The 19,807-nt window shown below is 36.9% G+C and overlaps 1 protein-coding gene across 6 annotated transcripts in view; it reads left to right on the top strand.

Moving 5' to 3' along the window:
- The window catches only part of LOC105928574 (synaptotagmin-2), a 106,729-nt gene that overhangs the window by 79,545 nt on the left and 7,377 nt on the right, over positions 1–19,807 (top strand). For 5 of the 6 annotated variants that reach the window (XM_021318217.2, XM_036128765.1, XM_012865893.3 and 2 more), the window contains 7 exons: positions 5,981–6,196; positions 6,527–6,687; positions 13,560–13,697; positions 15,968–16,135; positions 16,865–17,032; positions 17,922–18,039; positions 18,359–18,492. In XM_021318217.2, the coding sequence (XP_021173892.2) occupies positions 6,004–6,196; positions 6,527–6,687; positions 13,560–13,697; positions 15,968–16,135; positions 16,865–17,032; positions 17,922–18,039; positions 18,359–18,492 (1,080 nt within the window). In that variant the 5' untranslated portion in view covers positions 5,981–6,003. The remainder of the gene's footprint in view (positions 1–5,980; positions 6,197–6,526; positions 6,688–13,559; positions 13,698–15,967; positions 16,136–16,864; positions 17,033–17,921; positions 18,040–18,358; positions 18,493–19,807) is intronic. The other variant, XM_021318218.2, reaches the window with a different exon arrangement.

The following is a 19,807-nucleotide window of genomic DNA, read 5'->3' as shown; positions in this document are numbered from 1 at the left end:
TCATGCTTGAGGCTGCACTCCTTTAGCCTGTGCAGCCAAGCAATTTTATTTTGACTAATTATAATGACTCAGACTCCAACAATGTGAGTCCCATGCTAAGAGATGGAGATAAAAATTTCTGTATGTCTCTTTGGCCAAAGTATTATATGAAATACATACTTGATTATCCACATATTATATTTTTAACTATGATTCTCCTGGGAAGGAAAACGTATGTTATTTATGACCACCTATTGATAGCCAAAATGTTGCACTGTTACACGTGTATATCTCTGGAAGCTGTTTTGATTTCTTGGTCACATTTCTGAGAGAATTATATAATAAACGTACATAGGAGTTAGCATTTATGAGTTACAAACTAATGTAAAGTGTTAGCCTAGTCGTGCTACCTTATGGTTCTGGGCCAAATATGGAGACTGTATTGATTTAACACAACATGGTTAGTTTATGTTTTTTTGATCCAGCATGTTCAGTTAGGTTTCCACTCCTTAAAATGGGATAAAATCCCTAATATCTGGTGCTAAGGCTACCAACGAGTGGGTTGAAAATAACAACCTACGGCCTGGATTACTAAAAAGTCATATTGCGATTAAAATAATAAAAAAAAAAAAAAATAGATAAAATAAATAAATACATCAATGCCATAATGTCTCAAAATCGTTTTATGGAAAACCTCTAAGTTTGGATAATAATGGTAGCTAATTGCTAGAGCTAATTTTATCTTGAATTTGTTCTATAGTTTGAACTAAAACAACAATATAACCTGATTTAATTAACATTATTATACTGAGAAGACTGATCAGGTTATTGTGTAGTTCAAAATGGTGATCTGTGTGGAATGATGAGTCTCCAGCTACCATAGTTTCTTCTCTAATCCCACAATTTGAATCATAATGTTTTTTAGAATATTTGGTTGATACTTTCCATTGCATGTGCAGACGCAAAAATCTAGAATGTGTGCTAAACCATCAGGATGTGGTTTAAATTACTTTTGTAGCAAAAGCCTTTCAACAGTAATGCTATTTGATATGCTAACATGCAGATCTTTCCATTAGGGCCATTTGAGGTTTTTAATTTTTACCCTGAACTTTTGAACAAGAACACCTTACACGTCCCTCCCCCTTGCTCTGTTTTCGCTACAACCCTCCCTCCTCAACTCCTCCTCCACGGTGGAGCATGCCATGCTGCTCCAAGGTTTACCTGTCCTTGTTTTCTGAGCAGGTGACTTTTATATGAAATACATTTATATAAAGTTACCAACTGCATCTTTTAATATTGACTATTAAATTCATTGCTTTTTGTCCATGTCTTTGTCCATGACTTTTAGCAATAAACAGTTATTGATGAGTTATATTGCAAGTTGCTCAGCATTTTAAATTCTCTTTGACTAGGTCGTATGGAAAACTACAAATTTCCCCAAAAGTGAGGAAGGTAATTAATCTTTCTCTGCTCATTAGTAAAATAATTCCAAATGAATATCAATAATATGCAATATTTAAGCATTATTTTTTTAATTTCTTTATTGCATTTTTCTGTATTTTAACATAAACTACAGGGCAAACATTTGAAGACATCTACAAGAGTCTGTTCACAATGCTTTCCTTTAAAACAGTACACCGATGAATTCTGTGATGTGAATTAATTCCTGATCATGCTTTTAAACCAAAAGAAGGGCTGTGTTTTAGGGTTGAGTCACAATTTCAGTGCAAAAGTAAAAAATAAAAAAATCAGTTGACATACTGTATCCATGTCATGCCATTGTTAAAAAGCTAGTAGCGGTTACTAAGCATGAAACTTTGAAGTATTTGATAATCTATTGTGATAAGTGAGTTTTTATATCAAGATTTTGTTTTTATTTTTTCGCTCACATCTAATGATGCTTCCAAAATATAGGTCTGTAGCCTATTTAGCATTTACTACAAAGATTGCAATCTTTTTTGTCTTTGTAAGTAAAACCTCCCCTTTTTTTGTCTGATAATACATGATTGATTCCTAAACTGGTGAACACATTTAAAAAAAAAATGTCAAGACCTATTTGCCTTTTGTCTAAACTGTGGCTGAAAATTAAAAGGTGAAAAGACGTCCACATAAATATGTTAATTGATGTCTAAATGTGATTGAAAGGTTGATCAAATCTGCCACCAAAGCTGAAACATCAATATCCTTGCTTTGTCTAAAATTTTATGTGACATACGATAAAAAAAAAAACAATTTCAGCAGACGTTTTCCATTCTTATAAGTTTTCAGAGCAAAAGACTAAAGTGATCTGCATAGATTTTGGTGTTGAATGATTTATCTCACTGACTTCTATATTAAGTTTGTTCAACATGTTTGGACAGCTTTAGTTTGTAGAACACTCTATTTTAGTCTTGCTTAAACACCTGACATAGGAGTCTTTCTTCAAAATGAAACTGGCTTATATAGCTTTCCCCTTCTTCTGTGCTGATGTTAAAACAGAACTGATGGTGGTCATAAAACGGTTTTGGTCTATGTTCTATCTGTCCTCTGTGGAGGACGGAGAGGACATATGCACGACTTTTAATTTAATAGATACGCTTTAATCTGACGTAGGGGACAGACAAGATGAAATGGACGTTCCCTCTTATGTGACCTTTAAACATTATCATAGCAGTGTATGTAACAGAATACGGGTAGAAAGATAGAGACATTTGTTAATATGATAGATACATTGTTTTTTAATAATCTACCCCAGTAACTTTTTTTAAAATAATTTCTCTGTAGAATAGTTCCCATTTCACTATGTCATTACAAAACATTTGGCTGCTAGTTTCATCACCAGAAGTTTCTCCTCCATCTCACGTTTTTGAAGATGCATAACCCAGTCTGCTGCCCTGAATAATATAAGCTTATCCTTCCTGCTGTTAGCCTCAGTTTGAATAATTTATATACAGCAATAAATAGAAACACCATCTCTGGCAGCAACTTAGAAATTGGCACTTGAGAAATGGGAGATTCATCATTTTCCCCATACCAACATAAAATAAAACCAAGAGCCCCGGTCTTCTTGTGTTATGTCTGCAATTTGTCTCCGCTTTCTGAATCCACGTTTTGCTCGTTCACTTAGCACTCTGATGGCAGGCTGCTTTCAACTGAACTTCATACTCTGAGATTTCTGGAACCAATGAGTGCTCTGTTTAATCTTTCGCTCAGTTTCATGCAGCTGTACACCCTATTTATTTGCCTGACCAAACACCTCTCCTGGTCGAGCACCCATTGCTTGACATCGTGAACAGCATTACAGAAAACAAAACTGGGCTTTACTTGGAAGTAATGTCTTCTCCCTGTGTGTGTTTTCTCCGTGGTGATTATGGTAATTGACTCTAATAATTTCCATGGTTGAAAGTGGGGACAAAAATACACTTTATTGTGGCATGCATCCCTAATGTGAATACACAAATAGGAGGCAAAATTGTGTACCTGTAAATGCACCTTCTTTGACATTGGTTTTATGGTTTAGTGTGAATGCCCTCACACCACCAACTCTAATGTAGCACTGTTGCATGTGTATATCTCTGAAAGCTGAAATATTTCTTAGCCATATTTCTGTAAGAGCACATGTAAATTAAGATTAACATTCAAATGTATTTTGCCAAATAGGATCCCAAATATGTAGAACTTGGTAGAACAATCCACAATTTTGGAAACTAGCTGCCTTCATTTTATTTTTCTATTTTTTTTTATAAACAGATCAGCCACTTTATATTCAGTGCTCTGTGAACTGTTTAATAAGACCTCTTGCTTTGTCGTTGTTTTGGGTAATTTAGTAGATAGTTATTGACTAAGTGCAGGAAAAAAAGAAATGCTGATGAAAGATCTTGTCCCTGCGTTTGAAACCAGAACACCTATCCTTTTATCCTTTGTACTTAGTCCTGTTTTGGATCAAAGAGCAACAGATTGTTACAACCGGAACAGGTCACCTTTGCACTGCGATACTCTCATAGAGATACTGAAAACAGACAAGATTACACCGTTTCTCGTAAGGTTAATTTGGGATTAAAATTACTCTGATATGCTCCTTTTAAATCTTCAGTGAGAATTTTTGATCCTTAATCTACAGACTAAAACTGACCAAAACTAAAGGTGTAATGTGTTAAATCCACATCAAAAGCTTGCTAAGCCTAATATTTCAGTATGATATACCAGCATCATGGACATTTTTGGACTTTTTGTACTCACCTAACAATAATAACATTGAAAACAAATGATAAAAAACAAATCAACTCTGGTAGGAAAACATTGATTCTACTTTAGGATCATATCATGGAGTTTTAGTTGAAAGTGTGACCTTTGTTGCATCTTCCCTCCTGGGCACTTAGCTGCTATGATAAAAAAAAAAAACTCATTAAATAGCCATTGATGTTTAAATTACATGCAGAGCTAAGGAGGTTTCAGGTAATTTTGTGAAAATGGCTTCTTGGTTTTGGTCTAAAAATTATCTCAGAATATATGATTGTTTATACATCAGATCAATGTTTGGGCATTGCCTTTTTTGCATTTGTGGCAGCAGGTACTGGAATTGTAATCACTGGCAAGCCATTATAGCAGAGTCATTTGTTAAACTTTGCAACAGGACACATTTGATTGCTGATTTTGTAAGGTTGGACTGCTTTAGTATTTTACATGCTGTGTATAGTGTGGAAATTTGGTGTTAGCTGATTCCCCACTGGTTTCAGTTAATTCAGGTTACAAGAAAGGTTGTTGCCATTTGTCTGGTTCACACAATGGTTTTACTAACATGCTCAAAAGCAAATCAATTTCACTTCCTAAAGATCTTGCTGTCATTCTGCAAGATCAAATGGACATTCCATTGGTGAGGGTTATGTAGTGTGCCATTGAGGCAGTTTAACAGAAATGCCGAAGTAATCAACTGGCTGCAGTGTCAGCAGCTAATTAGAAGGCGTTGTCAGGATTCCTACCAAGCTTTGTTAACATATTTGTCTCTGAAGATGAAATATATTTTTTGGGTCCTGAGAAGCAGAAAAACTAAAATTATGTGTATAGTTCCCACTCAGAAAGCCATGAAACAATTCAAATTATGTTCTTATGCAAAGAATGTGGTGCAAAAACTGCTACCTCACTGCCAATGAGACAATGGTATGGCTCTTGCCATTGAAGACTTAAAATAATGTTCATGTATCATTTCCCTCTTGATGTTATATAAAACTGGAAATAGGTCCATAAATAAGTTCAAACTCTTTACCAGATTTTGCATAATGAAAAAAAACAAAATTAACCTAGCTCTTGCTGTTGCTGCTTCTATGAACTCAAACATGGCAGCATAGACATTTGTTGTAACATCACTGCTTGGGATCTATATGAGTTGAGGATATCTACAGCTGGGTTAAAATACTGTTCTTTTATAGTTCTGAACAATGACCATGACCCATCTTGTGTCAATAAATTAGGTTGATGCATCATGCTCCTCACTTCCATTTGAGCTAACGGTGTTTTCGTTTTTGATTGAAAAATAAAGAATAGACAAACTCTCCATGCTGTTTGATTGACATGTATACATTTAATTATACAAAGTACATCTCAATAAATTAGAATATTATTTTAAAAAAAATAATTTATTTCAGTAACTCAATTTCTATTATAAAGAACAATTATACCCGGCCAATTTTTTTAAAGCCATTTTTCAGTTATTTATTAGTTTTTATCTCTTAAATCTAATGAAAACAGGTTTGTTTTCTTAGATAAGTATATTACAGCAGATTAACGGGGGCATTTACAATACAGAAATGTGGGGCTGATGAAAATGATGTTTACTACTTGCTTAAAGATTGTTATTTTCAAAAGAATACTTTTAATCTGACGAACAAGCCTGTTGAAATGCATATATTATATTTTGCTGAATATGATTGCACCTGTACTGCAAACTTCAAATGTTTGAGATGCTGATGCTCCGGCCCCTTGTGATGATTGTGTTTTTTTGTTTTTTTCATCTGCTGTTTTTCAGGGACTGAGCGTGCAGCCTTAGTGATGAAGTTTAACTTGTTCAAGCAACAAACAACGCCCATGGTCGCAGCAAAACCAACGGGGGCCAGTGACTTGAGTGTTACTCCAGCCCCTGTAGCGTTAGTGTCGGCTGAGAACTCCACGGAGCCCGTTAACAAGAACGATGCCTTTGATGAGATCAAAAACAAGTTCCTGAATGAAATCGACAAGATCCCACGTGAGTGCCAGGCAAAACCCAAAACTGTTATTGACGTGGCTCTCAACAATTATTTTGGAATTAGATTTTCTCTTTTGCCGCAGGCATCATCAGTCCCATAATGTCTTTATTTGGTATTGATCACTGGCTGCTCTTCCTAATGGCAGAGAAATCTAATTTTCATCCAATCTAATTGCTAACCTTCCACCTCTCACTAAATCTATGTGGCCTGAGGCATGACATGGAGCAGGCTAAATGTTCATTTGGTCAGACTTCAGAGTATGTGCTTCTCATTTCTGTTTCTGAATTGGGGCTGTTCCATCTATGAACTGGTCTGTGTGTTCTCCTCAGTGCCATCCTGGGCCATCATTGCCATTGCCGTGGTCGCTGCTTTACTGATTCTAACGTGTTGCTTCTGCATCATCAAGAAATGCTGTTGCAAGAAGAAGAAGAACAAGAAGGGCAAGAAGGGGAAGGGTGACATGGGAATGAAGAACTTGAAAGGAGGAGAGGTATGTTTCACGGATGGAGGTTGTATCACAGCTAAGAAAATCTATACTGGCCCAACCACAAATAACTCTGACCCCTTTATGACCCTATTAGCTAATGTCTGTTGGGTTTAATGTGAGGCACTGTAGTGGAATAAAGATAAAAAATTATGAGTCATACACATGACTCTGCTAATTTATTATACCTTAGTGCAGTAGTATGAAAATGTTAGTTTGCTTCTTATAGTATGCTAGATTACCAATTAGAATATAATAAAGGTTGTATAACTTGCTGATGTTTTTCTAACCCAGTCAAGTGTTTTTCACAGATTTTGATTACACTGTTCGTCAATCATAATTATTTGTTTCGTTCTCTCTTTCTTTCTCTGTTATTCAATGTATTTGTCATAAATGTTATTGTTGCACTTTCTTTCATGTGGGCTTTGGGGTTTGAGTAAAAAATGACAGGGTTCTTGGTCACACAGCCTCTTTCACGACTCCTCCTCTTCCATTCAATAGTCATTATCAAAAATTACTAGCTTGCTCTAAACGTTGATTTAGGACCAAGAATTTCAGTAGTGTTTTGTTGTGAATTGTAAACAGTAAGAATGCAGGTATGATTAAAAAATAAAAAAGCACTCACAATTGTGCCATTAAGGAGGCTTTCCCATCTGTCATTTGACTCACTCCCTGCAGAGCAGCTTACTGCATTTGCTGTGATTATCCTTCTTTGGTGTCTGCTGTGAGTTCAATCTCTTCCTTTGTCTCTGCTCTCCTCCTTCCTGCTTTGTGTCTTATGTGTGCTCCGTGTATCTTGACTGTGGTGGACTTCTCTGTCTACGGTAGGTCTGACAGCACGCGGCACCCCTCTCTGGCCGCTCTGTGTAAGCACAGACCAGGGCAGGGCGGGGGCGGTGCTTGATGGGGGGTGGGGGCGGGGGGTGATTGGCTGGGCTGGGCTTGGAGGGATTGGATTGCAATGATGATGACAATGATTGCTATGGCTTCCCTAGTTTTTTGCAAGTTTTGGTGCTGCAGGTGCTTGAGGACTCAATGGGAGCAATTAGGCTGCTTTGCAGAATCCACTAAAACTGTTATGCTGCACCAACTGCTATGTCTTGACTATCCAGAGATTGCAGTTTGTTTTTTTGTTTTTTTGAAAAAAATGAAAAAAAAAAAAAAACTTTTTAAAGTTCTATGGTTTGAAGTGAACATGAAACTCATCCTATGGTAAAGCCTTTGAATGTTGAGCGCACTGAGCAACTCACTAGATCACTAACATGCATGTGCAAGGGGTAAGCTGGGTATTTGTCAAATAAAGGTTATAAATGTATTTAAATGAATGCTTGGAGCATGCTTCTGCTACGACAGAAGTCAATTGTGGAGCACTACCACAACTGGTGTCTCCCTGACTATTCCTCTGTGGATTGACTCAGGTATAAAATTTTGCTTCTGTTACCTGGTTGTTCAAACAAGCTCCTTGTTTTACAACAGATGAATATGTCTGTATCGCTTGACAAAGACCAGCCTATGCTCTTGCAGTAGGTTAACATTGAATGGCCACAACTTGACTTGCGAGTAACTTTCCTGGATGACCCATGCTGCTGACATACTAGGTGACAGTCACGTATTCCCCCCTGCTCCCTAAAGCCCTTGGGTCTCACTGAATAGATATGGTGACCCTGAATGAGTGCCTAAATTAGCAATAAACAGAGGCCTGATTTGGCTCAGAACAAAGCTGACAGTCAGCTGTCTTTTTTCATGGGCAGTTTATTTACAAAGCCTAAAACTGAGCTTTTTTTTTTACTCTTCAAAAGGTATTCATTCAGACACACTGTATCTGCGTCTCTGAGCTCCCACAGGAAGAATGACGAGAACTGAAACTTATATGCATTTAGCATGATACCTCCATGGATTTGTACATTTCAGTCAGGACATGGGTAGAGACATTTTCAGACCTTAGAAAAGCTTGTTATTGCGTTTTATAACATTTACAGCTCCCGAGAATTCATTGAATAAACCAAACTTGGATCCTGCATTGTGTGGCCTGGCATGCTTGATCGAAAGGCATCAGTGCAACGAAGCCACAGAATCCAACTTAAAGAGTTGCAGAGTGAGAATGTGTGTGTGTGTGTGTGTGTGTGTGTGCGTGTGTGTGTGTGAGAGAGAGAGAAAGAGATACGCATGCTTGAGAGTCTGCATGTAACCAACGTCTGAATGAGTTCAATTTTGTGAGTGTGTAATGTTCTTCTTCTAGCTCATCAGTGAGCAGTTGGAGTCTCCAGTTTCATGAAGACATTTTCAATAAGACAATCAGACACTAGTAGGCCGTTATAAAATGATATTGTGTATGATAAATAAGTTCCTGACTTTAAAACAAAGCAAATTCCTTCCATCTGAATTACTTCCAAAGCACAGAAAAGCTCAAAAGTATGTAAATGAAGTTGGACAACAATAGATGCATCGTTTTCTCTTTGATTTCCAAATGATCCCTATGATATGAGTAAGCAACAAAAGCTATTAATAGTTGTTGGTTTGAAAGGAAAAAAGTTCTAGTCTTTTTGTTTCACTATTACAATAAGTTACAGAAAATGCCACTTGCATAAAGGTGAGAGACAGCTTTGCGCTGCATGAAAAAAGCAATCACATTGTTATTCGGTACAGTTCATGTATCAGAAAAAAGCAACAGAATAACTCTTGTAAAAATAAATGAGTCCAGGGATCATTTTGTGTAAAACATTACAATGTGTCTGTGGCTCAGGGGAGGTTATATCCTCAGCCCCTTTTTTGTGTCAAATCACTGCATTCGAAATGTTCTCTTGCGCACTCACTCAGTACATTGCATCTTGCTTCTTTTTTTTTGCAACTCATAGTGTACAACAGCTCTCAAAATTGCACACATCACTGTTAAAAGGCCAGGTGTTTTCTATATAGAAAAATGAATGTCTGGTAAATAATTTCTAAGCTTTTTTCACATAAGATATGGCATGTGCCCTTTGTCATTTAACTGAAAAACAAACAAATTTAGCAGAAAAAAAAGTTTTTTTTAAATCAGCTTGGTAAAGTACCTTTTGGTTCTGTTTTAGCATTGATTCTGCTTGAGGAAAAGACCAAAACACTGTTATAATGAATCTTACATACCATAAATAAAGCTTAGCTGTTCAAAATTCATTTTCCAAGCATTTGCTCCTCTTTAATTTTCAACTAAAGCCATAGTTTGCAGATAGGTAACAAATGTTCAAAAGGATCTAATTGTAGGAGAAGGAAACAAAAACATTACACTTATATACACCACAGCGCATAATCAGAGGAAACAGAAACCTAGAGTAAAATTACTCAAACTGCGCATTTTTCCAAACTGGATAAAAAAGACCAAGGTTTAGCTAAAATTAAGTCATATGGTCTGATGACCATCTGATGACCTATCCTAGGCAACTTTGGTGCCACAGTTGCATAGAATTTGTTTGATACAAAAACAGCACTTTATCTAACTGGAAAAAAAAACAAAAACATTGTATCCTCAGTAAACGATAATGGTGGCAGAATTATACTGTAGGGTTACTTTTCTCCAGAGGGAATTCATGGATAGTTCAAAAAACCCAAAACTTTCAGCTGGCAGCTACAAAGTGGTCAATAATGAGGATTTCAATTTTCAGCATCACAATGAGTCCAAGAACACATCTATGTAAACAAAAGACTTACTTAATTAAAAAAAATGAAAGATTGGCAATAGCCTGGCTGGAATGCAGAATTTAATTACATCAGAAACCCGTTGGGCTGCTTGAAGAGGGCTGTGGACAAACACATTTCCTCAGAGATCTGGTGTTTTGAAAGGTAGAGTAGAAATGGCATGAATGGACTCTACCAAAGAAGACCAAAAGCTGAGATATTGTTTTGATTTCAAACTGATTTGTTTGATTGTGTGTTGAATTGTACAGGCTATATGTTATGTCAACATATGCATTTTAAAAATATATATCATAGTGTAATCTTTTGCATCACAGAAATCTGAGTAGACTTTTGAGAGTCTCTGTACCTTGGAACATACTGTTTAGTATATTATACTATTTAGACTTGACAACTGTTTAAAATTATAGTGTAGTGCACATGATTGTCTGGTCTACATCAGTATTAATATCATTAATCTACAGGTAAGTGGAGAAAATAAACACTAATGGATCATTTCAACACATAAGCACTATCCTTGAGCAAGACACTGAACACCTACATTGCATAAGAAGCACTAATTGGTGTGTAATTGTAAAATGAGCACACATAGTCTACATATTAATAAGATGAAGTGCACTATTGGTGAAGTGTATTGGTTGAAAGACCCTTTTACGGTGTTTTGTCGAAGCTAAGCAATGTTAAAAAGTGCTGCACACATGTAGATTACTCACATTGAACTAAGACTATGATTAATTACAGTAGCTGTGTGGAAAATGTGTCACTAAACAAAATAAGCCACAGTTTGAGATCTAATACATAAAAAAACAACTGACTTAAACCTATGCTATCACCTGATAAAAAGTTAAGGTTGGCTTAGCAGTAGAGCAAATTTGCAAGCTTGGTAGCTGAATAAACACATATGAAATGTTTTAAGTCTGACACGTAGCTGCAGTCAAAAGAAATGAACAATCAACAATGTTCACTTCCTGGGGACATCACACGTTCTCACTCTGTAAAGGCAGCCCACATTACTGAAATAGACTAGCTCAAAATATGGAAAAACTAATATCAGGATACCAATATCGGAGACAAAATATAGTTACATTTATTGTCTTTCAGGGGTTAATATTATTTGTCTACAGACATTCGTGGCTATTTTAGCTCAATGCAGTGAAGTGGTTGCGTTAAGGATTACCCAGAATCCATTGCTATTCAAACTACTGACAGCAGGTTTAGATCAAACAGAAGATGGTGGTGTTGTCCCATTTACCAGGATTTAGCAATTATGTCCCCATGGACCTTTTGATTGTGTTACACCTGGACAAAAAAGAAACAAGGTTGTTCTTGTCCCTCGGGACACAGTTTGAGAACCCCTGGATTAGTGTAACAATACTCACATGTCACAGTTTGGTGCATATCTCAGTTTTGTTGTCTTGGATTAGTATGTTTGAAATAATATTAAAAATTAACTGAATGCTATGTTTCTTACTCGTTTGAAATAATATTAAAAATGAAATTAATGCTATGTTTCTTACTCAAACAGTAAATAATTGTGAAACAGAAAAAGAAAAACATTTGATAAATGACTTGTACAGTTATTTGTCAAGTCTGAGGACTCCAAGGCACTTCACACTACATTCAGTCAATTACCTATTTAATCAGACATTCACTCGCCGCTGGTGGTGTGCTACATTGTAGCCACAGCTGCCCTGGGGCAGACTGACAGACAAGTCTGCCATATATTTGGCACCACCAGGCCCTCTGACCACCGGCAGCAGGTAAAGCAGCTAAAGTGTCTGGACAGCCAACTCTGTCCATCCCAGCCAACTGGGGGTTTGAACCAACAACCAACCTATAACAGTCCAGACACATAGTTCATGCGCCACGGTCACTGCATATCACACATGCCATTGAGTATGAATTAAGAGGAGTAATCTTCTGTACTAATTTTTGCAGAAAACCTTTAAAAAATTTTTTACAGTTAGAACTAACCAGTGCTCTATGAACCAGAAGTTAAAACAAAAGTCAGTATCAAAACTAAATGGAAAATGTTCTTATTAAAATAGTACAAAATACAAACCTAACTGTTTATACTGTAATATAATTGATTTGATCTCACGAAAAAAGTCCCCATATTGAACAAAATAATCTTTATTAAAATGGAAATATAAAGTAAATGACTAATGTTAGCATGGAAAGACACTGTTTTGATACATGTTTGCACTTCTTTCGTAAATGATTACATTTATTTAGCATCAGGGAGGATTTTTAAATGGCACGTGGCATATTTATCTGCATTTATCTACAAGGCATATGATGCATTACAATTAAGCCTTTTATGTATCAACCATACATTTTAATTACTTGAAGCACATTAACTTTTTTACAGGTTATTAAGCTCTTGTGTTCTTGCATTGCTTTGGTGTGGAGAGCCTTAAATAGTGTATTATCTTAATTTACAAATTTTTAGTCATGACACCTAAAAAAGTAATAGATACACATTCCCATTCACTTTTGAATAAAAGTAGGGATCCCCTATACCTAATAATTCATTGGATAGCTCATATCAGAGTGTGACATCTGTACCATTATGTTTGATATGCATAAAAGTGCCTCTATACCCCTTGTCATGATTTTTTTTTCCCAAAAAGGTTTCTTTTTACTCTGATAGAGTCCTTAAAGGTCCTTCATTAACTGATTACATCAATATAATAAGTTGTGTAGCTGAAGACTTATAAAACAGTTTTGCTCTTTGTTTTCGATGTCCAGGAATTTAAACTGACATTAGTACTCACTACCACTTTAGAAGGTAAAGTAGATTTAAGCCCTTATAATTGCTATTTTTTAAGAGTGTTAAACTGTTGTAAAGTGTTAAACTTTAGTGTAAGGGTTTTTACTTTTGGTCCACCCCTTATTCATTAACTGTTCTATATCAGTAAAACATTCACCACAGGAAAAATTCCTGGCTTAGTTTTAACATTCTTGTAATACAAATGAAAAAAATTAAAAAAGCAAATGGTGTCACCCAGGAAACAGTGAAATCAAGTCATGTTGCAACTGTGGTCATCGATGAACAGTTTGCACTTGTAACACTGGGGTAAGTGGAAAGTAGGTGCTGTGACTAACCTGACTGCTGATACCCAAGGTTTGGTGTTCAGCTCAGTCACCCCTTCACTGCCGTCCTCTCACATTCTTCTTTGCCGTATGTCCAACTTCTATCATTGCAGAAACCCCAGGATGATGATGATGAGGAAGATGATGTGGAGCCAGGACTAACTGGAGATGAGAAAGAGGAAGAAGTTAAAGAGAAGGAAAAGCTTGGGAAACTGCAGTACTCCATTGATTATGATTTCCAGGAAAACAAGGCACGCAATTATACAGTTTTTTTTACCTTACACAAAATGCCTTGCAAAATTATAAGCACCCACTGAACTTTTCCACATTTTGTTACAACCACATACTTCAATGCATTTTGTTTGCGTTTTACGTGACACACAAACACAAAACACAATTGTATATTCATGAATTAGAATCACAATTCTACATTTGCTTCAGAAGTCACCTAGCTAGTAAAAAGGTCCACTTTAGGATTTACTGTAATCTCAGTATAAACAAAGCTGTGGATACGTTTAAAGATGCGTCTCTCAAACATGTCATAGAGCACTATAAAAACCATTAGCTGAAAATGGAAAGAGTACGGTACTATGGCAAACCTACCAAGATACAATCAGGGCACAGAGAAGATTATTCAGTGACACAGCCAAGAGGTCTATGGTAACTCTGGAGAGGCTGCAGAGATCCACAGCTCCATTGGGGAGAATGTGTTCACAGAACTATTAATCCAGCACTTCAGAAATTTGTTTAAAACAATCTAATTAGTAGTTTTCAACAAGCCACTTGTGAGTACCACAAACATACAAATGTGCTCTGCTCAAATGAGAACAACACTAGACTTTTTGGCTAACACGCAAAATGCTATGTCTGGCAGAAAAACTAACACTGCTTTTTACCAGGAATACAGCATCCCCACTGTGAATCGCAGTTTTGACAATATCAACCTGTGGAGATGTGTTTTTATCCAGGGACTGGGAAATTAGTCAAAGTTTTGGGAAGGTGGATTGAGTTAAATATGGGGCTACAAAATACTTAAGAATAGAATGAAGATTCATCTTCAAGCAGGACAACCCAAAACATACAGCCAGACTTACCAAAGAATAGTTTAGACTAAACCATAATGATGCATTAGAATGACCAAGTCAGAGTCAAAAGTAATTCCTAACTAACAAAGAAAAATGGTCAAAAAATATAGTGTAGGTATGAAAAGCCTCGTCAGTCTTGCATGGTGGAGTTTGGCAATAAAATCAAAGTGACAGACCAGGATGGAGATTCAAATCTTTACAAAAGGGGGACCAGCGAGTGTATCCCAACTAATGATGGATCACACCTCCTTGAAAAAGCTTAATCCAGGCCAGCTTTATCCAAATCCTGTCCTCAAGAACCTGCTATTTTTGGTTGGACTCCTGCTTCAAGACACTTGAATCAATTGTCTAATTTCCCTCATCTCTATGTCATTCCACTCTGCAGAGGCCTGGTAGCAAGCCATTCATTTGATTCAGGTGTGTTGGAGAAAGGATGCAACTGAACGTTGCAGGCTACGATACACTGCCGACCTATCCAGGGTGTACCCTGGCTCTCACCCGTTGACAGCACCCCTCGCAACTCCACAAGGGTTAGACGTGTTAGAAAATGGATGAATGGATGAACACTGCAGGACTGTAGCTCTGGATGGCAGGATTTGGATTTACTATTTTAGATTTACTGGACTGTTTAGGTTCAAAGTCTCACCTATGGTCCTGAAATATGGATCATTACCAAATGAAAAAGGCCATGGATACAAAAGGATGAAATTGTTTTATCCTCAGGTTGGCTGAGCACATTATTAGAGACAAGGTGATAGGTTGAGAAGCAGCATCATCTGAAGGGAGCTTGCAGTAGAGCCGCTGCTCCTCTGCATCAAAAGGAGTCAGTTCAGTTGGTCTGGGCATCTGGGAAATGGACTGAATTTATATAGCGCTTTTCTAGTCACACTGACCATTCAAAGCACTTACCTCTCCTTTGGAACCTTCCTTTGGAAGATTTCCAGGCACATCACTCTGTGAGGAAACCCAGAGACAGAGCCAGATTATGCAGAGAATATGTGAATATCCCTTCTGGCCTGGAAGCACCTTGGAATCCTCTAGAATGAGCTGGAGATTGGCGCAAGGGAGAGTGTTGTCTGGCTTGATCTTGGATAAGCAGAAGATAATGGATAGATAGACATTTAGATAGACATGTAGATGTGCAAATCTGGTAGACACCTACTGCGTAGATACGTTTCAGCTGTAATTGCATCTAAAGGTGGCTCTACAAAGTATTGACAGAATAAGTACACGTTCACATTCAAATCCTGTACGATTTTCCTTAAACTTTACAATATTGCACAACTTTGCGTTTGTCACTGAAATGCATCAAAAACTGTCTGTATGATGACAAAATATTGAAAAGTTCAAGAACAAGGCACTTTATAGTTAAGTTTTGACTGCACTTGAAAAATATTCTTTACTATGTTTTACTGACATAACGTTACAATCCTCAGCTTACAGTAGGGATTCTACAAGCAGCTGATCTCATCTCCATGGACAGTGGGGGTACTTCAGACCCTTATGTCAGGGTCTTTGTCCTGCCTGATAAGAAGAAAAAGTTTGACACAAAAGTACATAAGAAAACACTCAACCCAGTCTTCAACGAGACGTTTACTTTTAAGGTAAGCTAAAACTCACTCACTCATTAATTTCCTCCACATAAATCATGTACATCTGCCTATTTGATTGGTGAACATGTCTAATAAAAAAGAAAAGTATTTCCTTTCTTCTTTTTTCTGGAGCAAGATGTTTAGATTTTGTCTTCTCCTACACTTGGACTTCTGTTCCACAATGATAGAGATAAGCAAACATGTTAAACTTGTGTCGCAAAGGAGAATCTGAAAAGGAATCACATTAAAAGAGACACCCACCTGTAGTGCACCTTGTCTGCTGACACAGCTCCATACAAAACAATTTGAAAGTTTCAGTAGCCTGTCAAAGTCACAGTCCTACTGAAGTATCATTGTAAAAAGTTAAACAATTTACGCAGGCAAAAGGCAAGATTTAAAATGTGTTCTGTTTTAAAATACCAAAAGAATGCTCAATTTGTTGTAATTTTTTTTAACTGAGTTGAATTAAGTGACTTCATCTAACTGGCATAACTGAAGAAAAGTCCTCAACTCTCAGTCCAGTGATGAACTGAAGCATGGACAGTGAATATAAACCAAGTCAACAAGCTACTTAGTTATGGGTAAAGTTATGCTAAGTGGCTGTGGGTTAAGCATAGCAAAGGTATTAGAGGAGGAAATGTTCTTATAAAAATGCATCTAAAAATTAGACATAAGACCCTGTTCTGATAAACTCTCTCAGCCATTTCAATGACTAAAATTAGACTTACTGTTAATTTTCAGATACCATTCACTGAAATGGGAGGGAAGACTCTGGTAATGGCCGTCTATGACTTTGACCGCTTCTCGAAACATGACATCATTGGAGAGATTAAGATACCCATGAACACGCTGGACCTTGCAAAACCAATTGAAGAGTGGAGAGACCTTGACAGTGCTGATCAAGAAGAGGTAAGATCTGCTCCATCAGTACTCTCCCTAAGCATTTCACATCAACATGCTGTATTTGTACTGCAACTTTTGGATATACAAGTGCACCTAAAAAAATTAAACTTTTGAAAAAAAAAAAAAGTTCTATATTTTTATATTTCAAGCCTTTTTTTCCTTATAATTTCACTAATTATGGCTGGTATATGATAACATTTCAAAAGGTGTAGCATATCTATAGTAAGTTAAGTGGAAGGAAAAGTGTTATGCACCAGGAGAAGATGCATCACCAACAGCGAGAAACCATAGCCTTGAAAATATTATCAAGAATCTGGGGAAGCTTCACAAGGAGTGAACTGAGGCTGGAATCAGCACATCAAGAGGGACTATGCATAGACACATAGGGTACAAACATTGCATCCTTCATCAAAAAGTTTTCTTCTGGAGCTAATTAGAAATAGCACTGGATTGTTGCTCAATGGTCCAAAGTCTATTTCCAGATAAAAGTTTGCATTTTGTATGAAAATCAAGGTTATAGTGTCCATCAACATAACCACAGTTTAAAAACAAAGACTATGACTTTCAGACTTAAGGAAGCATCTATTCTGCATACTGAGCATGCAGCTTGTTATTTTGAGCTGTCACTGTCAGTTTGGGCTCTGTCAGGCTGCACTCTAAGAAAATATGAGAAAACCATTTGAATCCAAGAAACTGCCCCTCAAGAACCATCTTAAAAGGAAATCTTAAAAGGGAAAAAAATATTTGACCTTGATTTCAGCCTGAAATATTTGAACTGGAGAAAAACCATAAATCTATAACATCAGAAATAATTAATTTAGATCCTTATGTGTTTTACTGGAAGCTATTTGTCCGATCTCCCCTAACATTCTGCTCTCTTTGCTCCCCTTCACAGCCAGAGAAGCTTGGTGATATTTGCATCTCTTTACGCTACGTCCCAACTGCTGGCAAGCTCACCATCTGTATCCTGGAGGCCAAGAACCTAAAGAAAATGGATGTGGGAGGACTATCAGGTGGGATAGTTTTTAAATACTGACATGAGAATCAGGAGTAGAGCTTTCCAGCTTCAAACCAGACCACATATCACTGCAAAGTCCTGAGTGAAAGGGCCTTCTGCTTGCAATGTGTTAAATAATGTGGCTTCAAGCCCAGCCATCAATTTTGTGCTGCTCTGCTTACATGCTGCAGCTGCAGTTCTCACCAATTCTTCACCCGTCTTCCTTTAGAAGTGGCCCCATCTGTTGGGACATTACAGTACTGCAACCCAGATTTGCATGAGCACAGAGGTTTCTCATCATCATTTTGTCATTATGTCCTGTATCTGTTTGTCAGATCCCTACGTAAAAATTAACTTGCTGCAAAATGGAAAGAGACTGAAGAAGAAGAAGACAACAGTGAAGAAGAATACTTTGAATCCTTACTACAATGAGTCCTTCAGCTTTGAGATTCCTCTTGAGCAAATGCAGGTATGGATGTGGAGCATCTTCAAATTTGTTTTGGATGTATCAGAAATGGAAACAGTATTACATTTAATACTACACAGACAGGATCTAGTCTGCAGAAAAATTGCAGATAAAGAACTCTGAAATTCAAAAACAGATTTTTGGGGAACTGTGAACACAAACAATCAGTGATTTGCTAAAGTATGTACCTTGAACTTTAATGCATTTTTCACATCTGTCATCTTATGACAACAAACCTCAAGTCTTTTATTCAAGTTTAAAGGGGACATATCATGCAAAATCCACTTTCTTCAGCCCTTAAATACATTTTTGTGTACTTGGAGTCTCTAGGAATGCAGAAAATTTGAATGTAGCCTGTCCAGGCGCTGCACAGATGTCTTCACATAATTTTTTGGGTCATATTTTCAAGCTGTTCTGTCTTCTCTGTTCACTTTTGCTTTTTTAATGATAACATCACAGTATATGCCATAAAGCTGCTAAACAAGGTCATGGACTTCAGGCTAACCAATTTCACAAATCCACCATTTAAATTTTTTTCCGGACATTAATTTGTAGTCCAAGATCAAAGATGTCAAAGCTATAAGTGGATGAGTGGAAAATGTTTGGTTGTTGGGTGTATTAACCTAACCCAGCACAAAAAAAGCAGAGCTGATTTAGCACCTTCATCAACTAAACTTGTGGCTTTCTTTTTCATTAGCTAATGTTTAACAACCTCTGCCACAAATCCTCTGATGACACCAGAGAGGTCAGGGATAAAGCTGTGGAGAAGTTGAAAGCACAGTTTGGTTATTAAACTATATCCTGAGCTTTGAACATCTCACTGTTCAAACGATAAGCGGGAAATGGAAAGCACAACGGGAAGCCTAGCAGTGCATGGCCGTCCACCTAAAAGAACAAGCTGGACAGAGAGAGTTTTATCAAGGAAGTAGGCACGAGGCCCATTGTAACTCAGATCTATTTCATAAAATTCCATTCAAAAGCACTGATGGTTGTGGCGGTAATGTGACAACATGTGAAACATTTTGAATAATTTGCAGGGTACATCAGAATGAGGTTGTTATCCCCATTTAACACTCAGAAACAAATAATATATATATATATTTTTTAGAGAAGGTTATTCTGTAACATCTATACATTTTCTTTACTTTATTCACTGTCCTTTCAACAATACCAAAAAAGAAAGAACATCAACATCACTAAAATGCCTAAACAAAACTGCCATATACATGATAAGGAGACAAACTGCCAAGCACAAAACTCTAGGCCTCATCACTGGGCACAGTACAGAATGTTTTGTTAGGTAATACCAATACTAAAA

Source organism: Fundulus heteroclitus, unplaced genomic scaffold (assembly GCF_011125445.2).
Source record: "Fundulus heteroclitus isolate FHET01 unplaced genomic scaffold, MU-UCD_Fhet_4.1 scaffold_115, whole genome shotgun sequence".
NCBI classification, from domain to species: Eukaryota; Metazoa; Chordata; class Actinopteri; order Cyprinodontiformes; family Fundulidae; genus Fundulus; species Fundulus heteroclitus.
Note: the sequence above shows the minus strand (reverse complement) of the source record. Positions and strands in the feature narration are given on the sequence as shown.